Raw genomic sequence first — 7319 nt, forward strand, 5'->3', positions numbered from 1 at the left:
ATACGGCAGGCAAAGTTTAGTGTGCACTATTTATGTCAGATCTCCTAACAGCTTAGCTCCACCCATCGTCACTGATACATACTTACGGCAGAATACCTACCAACTTAGTAGCCGATCTTTGTTAATTGCTATAATTATAGGTTCATAAATGCACATTGAAAAGAAATCGATATTATCAAAGATACAAAGTTGCATAAGGGTTTTTTTGGTTTTGTTTACTGTTTACTTAATTAGCCTATTTTTACTTCTAACTAAGACTTATTAGAACTCCTATTTGTATACAGGGATTTAGTTATATGCTTTGGACAATACAAATTTTCAACTCACTTTGTGAGAAATATGCCTCTTTTTCAATTTTAAATATACTTGAATAACTGAGTGGCAGGTTTTAAGGCTATACTTTTCAGCTGGGGCACCGTCTAAAACTATCGTGACTACGCGACGTGAATATTGTGCAAACGACACGTGCAGAACAAAACATAATTTGTCATCAAAATTCAACATGCGTCCATTTAATGTTATGTATTTTGTTCTATTAGTAATAATAAATATATATTAAATGACATGTTTTCTTTTTCAAGTAAATGGGTAACGTTTTTTAGTCATCTTTACACGATTTAAGAATTAATTCCCCCGATGCCATCACAAAAAAAAATTGAAGTGTTCACAGCTCGACTTTCGCTCTCCGATTGGCAGCGATTTCGAAATTTCGTCGCACCTATAGTTGAAAATTATTTGCCGTTTCACTGAAGTATGCTCTTAACTCTTCGGAGGCCCCCTTTTAAATTTTTTTACGAATCGGTTACATGTTGCGTTAGGGAAACGCGCCTCTGAATATAAATGTTCTTATATCGTTTAATTTTACACCTTTTGTCTTTTATTTTGTTTTGGTCGTTTGTTATTATTGTTTTTATACATAATTTCGTCACTGCACAGGCCGATAATAATGTTGTAACCCTCACTTTTCACAAAAGCGACATTTTGACGGCAATGGACTTATTGCATCCCTTCCGCGAACTGGCCAAGTATCTATCATAAATACCAAAAAAATATGTCATCTCAAAATAATTGAAAACTATTTTTTAAGCCATTTGTAACTTGGCAAAAAATAATCCAGCCAAATGCTGCAACCCTCTAAACGCTAGATACTAGACATTGTATCAATAAAAAAAATTCTCAATTTGTAATAAAATACTATACTTATATAAAATAATAAATAAATATTATATAAAATAATAAGTGAACAAATTGATATTTGAGGGTTACGTCAATTGACCTGTACAGTGACGATTTATTAATTCTAAATGACGTATGTAATATAAAATTATGTAATAATATGCAATAATATGCAATAATATGCAATAATAAAATCATATAAATTATTTGTAAAAAATTAATAAATCTATAAAATAGTACGACAAAGGTCAGAAGGTTGATTTTTGTTGAATCGGTGTCAAAAACATCAGATTGTACGTGGTATGAATTTCTTGTTAATTAGATGCCAATTTATTGAAAACGCTAATCTGGCAAGAAACGCGTAATTGATCACTGATTTTAATTTTCAGGGTGACGCCGGTGGTCCAGCCCAAATACCCAACAAGAGTGTCTACTGCACATATACAATCGTGGGACTTTTGTCTTTCGGTAAACGTTGCGGTATTGTAGGTATTCCTGACGTTTATTCCAGGGTTGCCGCCTACGTCCCGTGGATCGAAAGTATTGCCTGGCCATAATGCCACAATAATGACAGATGCAGAATAATTAAAACAAAAGAAACGCACGAATCTTGTAAACATATACATGTAACTGAAGCAGACAAACTAAATACATAAATATCAAATAACTACGTACTTAAAATATGACGATGAAGCTGAAAAAACGTTATCTACTAAGAGTGTAAAAATATATTGTTTTAAATGTGCACCTATAAAGTGAGTATAAAATTATACATATTGCCTAATAACCAGTATTAAAGGGCTTTCTTCACATGTTTCTTAAAAATGGGGATCACCATTCAAAGTGAGCCCCCTTGTTTCAATACTGCCAATCTCCAAAAAAACAACTCCATGATGATATGCAAAATCGATTCAGTGATTAGTAAAGCCGCAACCAACTCTATTTTATTATATCATCACTTATTGAGTTTGAATTTTACGTTACCTATTTATCTTGTTAACTTTGTTTTATCTTTTGATTGTGATTATAAACTTTAATTGTATGTTGATCTTTGATTTCTCTGTGGAGAAGTGTATCCTTATTTTTTATGAATAAAACACTGTATTATTATTCTATATTCCAATCTGTTTTACTTCACCTATCCGTATTTGCACTATTAAAGCTACTTTGTTGGTTATTAGAGAGAAATTAGTATGATAATCGTAGCATTGTTTCACATTAAAAGAAAAGTTTATGAACCGGAGCATTTGATAATTTTCCGTAAATATTATACAAATTATACGTGTATAATATAATACATAATAGAATTGAATGATATAATAATGAACCAACACTCTTCTTTTTGGCCCACACTAAATAATGTGCTTATTCATTGACGAACCCAGGAGTGGGGGGCAAGGGGCACTGGCACCCCCCAAACATGAAAATTATCAGAATGATTTTAAAAATTGAAATTGAAAGGCATACTATACCTTGTGCTTAGACAAATAAAAACACGGCAAAACAATGATTTGTAATTATTCTCCAGCACCCTTTTTAGAAAAATTTCTTAGATTTTAATTTCTAACACAAAAATTTCCAAACACCAATGTCGGTTTTTTTAGAAACCCAATCCCTAATGGAACTCTCAAAAAAATCTCGGTGTCCGCCCGAATTCCGGAGTAGTGTAGGTCATGGCTGGGGAGGGCTGACAGGGCTCTAGCCTGGGGGCCCGGCGTGTCGGGTTGACCAGATAAGTGAAATGAACACACATAATTAATTAGCTTTAATAGTGAAAAAGTCGCCTGCGGCGCTATTATATTTCATGGCCGTACAAATTTTAAATTAAATAATTGTGCAATATATGTTCTGATTATTATGTGTCAATACTCGACGGCTCCATTATTAAAGTAGATGTATTAAAAATCGCCAATAATTCACTGTATAAGTAGATACCCTTAATTTGAACTAAAACACAATTTTAAAAATGTTAATGTAGTGTTTCACACTGCCTTTAATCTTAGCGGTAGGTAGAGGGCCCGCAAAATATTCGCCCAGCCTGAGGGTCCGTTTCAGGATGTGGGAGCCATAATGTAGGTACACTGAGTGCAATAGACAAAAGACCGAAATTAGGCTGTGTTGTGTTGGTAGGTTTGTGTATAAGTTAAATGCAATAATACTCTTTTTTGTCCATTTTCAATTAATATTTTGGAACCTCAATAAAAAAACCAAAAATCGACGATAAACATTCGGCGAAAAGAACGACTACACCCTCTTTTGATTTACACCCACCACAGTCGGTGGTGTTGTAAATCAAAAGAACTTTTTTTTCAGTGGAATTTGGCATAATTAATATTGTAGCTCTCCAGACCAAGCGGGTAGCACAACCAATATTATTTGAGTAATGTTTTAGTATACTTGGCGCACATGTCCAGCATGGTCGCTGTTAGTCACTTCCAATCCGCCAGTCACTGATGACACGCTCAACGGTCACACCGCCATTATGCCTCCAATTAAAAAAAAAAAAAACTAGGAGAAACTGTAAAAATATACCGCCGTGTATTGTGAAAATATGTAAAATAATTATATGAAGAAGAAAAAAAGCCTATGGGACTAATTTATATTCTCCTCCTTGCCCCCCCTCCCCCCAATATTAAATCCTGAGTGCGTCACTGTGCTAATCAGACGGTTAAGCCTACTTTGGGTAAGTAGGTAAGTCACCAGTAAATCGTTGCGAAATACCGTATACTTGACTGTGTTTGCGTTATTATATAATTAATTGACTCACAAGTAGTATGATGTTTTACCAATGCCAATGCCATTATATTAATTATATAGGGCCTTGGTTTTACTCATAAGTACCTAACTATTTGTTTCTTGGAAATGTCATGGAGATTTGGCATTGACATAATATTACAATATTGTCATATATAACAGTTTTTTTGGCAATCCGCACATAGTACGAGGGTGGGTCAATAAGTCCTTAGAAAAGCCGACAGGTGGCGCGACTAGTACTGTAAGCGGTTTGTTTTCATGCAGCGGCACTACCGATTCAGTATGCTGCGGAGTTTCAATCAGATTGGTCGGGTTGTTGTGTGTTTCTCGTACATTTAAAAAAAAAATTTGCTTGTGGAAAATGGAAAATGGAGAAAATTGAGTTTAGAGCTGTTATTAAACATTTTAATATAAAAGGGTTAACAGCAAAGGAAATAAAAAATGAGTTGGATTTAGTTCACGGCATATCTGCTCCTTCACTTGCAACTATTTATAACTGGTTAAATGAATTTAAACGTGGTCGTACATCAACAAAGGATGAACCACGCTCAGGACGTCCTGTAGAGCTGACTACACCAGAAATGATCAATAAAATCCACGATATGGTGTTAAGTGACCGAAGATTAAAGTTGAGTGAGATAATTGAGGTTACAGGGATCTCAAAAGGTAGCGTCATTTCTATTTTACATGACAAATTGGGCATGAAAAATATTTCTGCAAGATGGGTGCCGCGTTTGCTCACAGTCGACAATAAACGCAATAGGGTGGTGGCCTCTAAAGCCCTGTTGTCGCTCATGCAACGCAATCCGGATGAATTTTTTCGTCGCTTTGTGACTGTAGATGAAACATGGATACACCACTATACTCCCGAGACGAAAGAACAGTCAAAGCAGTGGATTGCGAAGGCAAACCATGTCCAAAGAAGGCGAAAACCGTAAAATCAGCTGGTAAGGTTATGGCTACTGTATTTTGGGATGCACGTGAAATTATTTTCGTTGACTATTTGGAAAAAGGAAAAAAAATAACAGGGGATTATTATGCATCTTTATTGGACTAGCTAAAAAACAAAATTGAAGAAAAACGGCCTCATTTAAACAGGAAAAAAATCCTCTTTTATCAGGACAATGCCCGTGTTCACACATGTTTACGATCAATGGCTAAAATTGAAGAATTGAAGTTCGAATTGGTCGACCACCCACCGTATTCGCCAGATTTAGCCCCCAGTGACTTTTTCCTTTTCCCAAACTTAAAAAAATGGCTAAGTGGACAACGTTTTTTTTCAAATGAAGAAGTCATCGATCGGACAAATGCTTATTTTGAGGACCTTCCGAAAACTTATTTTTCTGACGGTTTAAAAAAAATTGAGAAACGTCTAACCAAGTGTATTGAGCTCCAAGGAGATTATGTTGAGAAATAAAAAAAAATACAAAAATAAGAACTGTTTTAATGCTTTTTTCTAAGGAATTATTGACCCACCCTCGTATATAGTAATATAAAATCAAAGACACATAATATTTATGATGTGTCGTAAACAATATTTTTTTCCTAAGGCAATAATAACATCATTTGCATGCATTATGCGTCAATTACATTGAGCTGCTTGTTGGCGAATTTACAATCTGCCTGTAAAGTTGCCCAGTGTCATCATTGAACAAGCTAATAAGCAGATTGTAAACAATCTACAGAGAAAAATTGAAAGCCGGTCAATTTTATACGCTACACGCCGGCGTGTGGGCCTACTGCGTCTGCGCAGTAGAGCGTAGTAGCGACCTTCCGGTAAAAAACGAACTACGTTCTGTCAAAATAGTCGCTAGCTTCTTGGCTTCTCAGCGAATGGAAAGTTTTGGGTGTCATCATCACAATCGCAGTAGTTGAATCGCCCGCTTTTAAATTAATTCGCCAACAAACAGCTCGTAAAGTAGCTCAATGTAATTGACGCATTAGACTTGCATGCCAAAAACTTCAATATTGTTATTTTATTTGACCCTCTGACCTTGGCAGATATAATATATAACAAAATAAATATACTTAATACAATTATTATTTTTCCATTTAAATATTTTCGTAAAATTTTCGATTTCGAGCGTTGAGTCGAATAAGAATAAATGTGGGGTATGTACAAGTAATCGGATAAAAATGTAAAACAATAGATTTTTACGGCAAATTATGAAAAATACATAATTTTGAACACCTCAGGAAACTAATATATTAAATGGCAGACCTAGTGGAACTTGAGTCTCATATTATGTTCTCGCTGTCTCGGTGACTGCTATTAACCCTTAAGCTATCGGTCAGCTGATATATGAATGCAACCAACATTGAGAAGATGTCAGATTCGACTATATTTGGTCTATTTTTTATGATTGTATTTTTCTAAGGTAGAACAAGAAAATAATAATTTAGGAACAAAATATTATCAATAAAACAATAAACTTGACCTTTTCAATACGGACGCGCGTATTTTAAGAAAAGTTTCCCTTTATGAAGTCGCAGTAGCGTCCATAGACAAAGTGTCGCCATTTAGGCAGAATGCTGCCCCCTTTTGCTCTCAAATTGCTTGCAAATTTGTCAGATTGGTAGACCTAGCTATTTTTTTATTCGTTCAACGTGTCAGGGGCTAACAGGTTTGGAAGCCCCCTGTGATTTTTTTTTCCTGTACAATACGAAAATAGGATAGATTGCTAGGACTTTCAACGGTTCCAATATTCTTTTAACCAAGATCTCAGCACTTTCTAATGAAGCGACCACGTCGTCTGCGTCGTGGTTTACCACCATCCACTTTTCTAACTTAATATTCGTATCCAGGGAACTCAGAAATAATGGGAACTGCAATACCTAACGGGTAACAAGAAGCAGGTAACCGATCTCAAGTAAGGAAGAATACGGGATAAATTTACAAACGCGTCAAGAATACGTCATACGTCAAATACTGACAACTGCTCTCGGTTATGATCTCGGTATGCATTGACGCTCATTTAATATTGGTGTATTACACATACTATTGCATGACTATAATACGTGGTTCATTTTCATACACTCTCACATTCAAAACCATGCCTCAAAATGTACTGTATTGGTTTATAGCCTATCGGAATTCTATTTATTATCTGTTCTGTGTTCGTATTCGTTTCTTCGCTATCCGCCCTTAATAACGTGCCGCCGGTAACGGTACGTCACTCTGGAGTCGTGGGTTACGCGATTGAATGCAGCGTCTGGGAAATTCACATGAGCATGGTAGTAATGGGTAGAGAATTGAATGAGCCAGTAGCTGAATGAAGCCTCTTTAAAAGGCGGCCAATATCCACATCAGTTTGTAGAAGCATAAAATGACATAATTTAATAAAAAATTAAATAGGTAAATACTTAAAATATATAGGATAGGTACAAAT

At 35.3% G+C, this 7319-nt stretch overlaps 1 protein-coding gene across 2 annotated transcripts in view; it reads left to right on the forward strand.

Moving 5' to 3' along the window:
- LOC147067014 (venom protease-like) overlaps positions 1–2293 on the forward strand; it is a 29504-nt gene extending 27211 nt beyond the window's left edge. For both annotated transcript variants that reach the window (XM_085954620.1, XM_085954618.1), the window contains exon 10: positions 1566–2293. In XM_085954620.1, coding sequence (XP_085810746.1) covers positions 1566–1733 — 168 coding nt within the window. In that variant the 3' untranslated portion in view covers positions 1734–2293. The remainder of the gene's footprint in view (positions 1–1565) is intronic.
- The last annotated feature ends 5026 nt before the right edge of the window (positions 2294–7319 follow it).

Source organism: Rhyacophila brunnea, unplaced genomic scaffold, assembly GCF_057557595.1.
Source record: "Rhyacophila brunnea isolate RB1 unplaced genomic scaffold, BYU_Rbru_1.0 scaffold_4, whole genome shotgun sequence".
Taxonomy (NCBI): domain Eukaryota; kingdom Metazoa; phylum Arthropoda; class Insecta; order Trichoptera; family Rhyacophilidae; genus Rhyacophila; species Rhyacophila brunnea.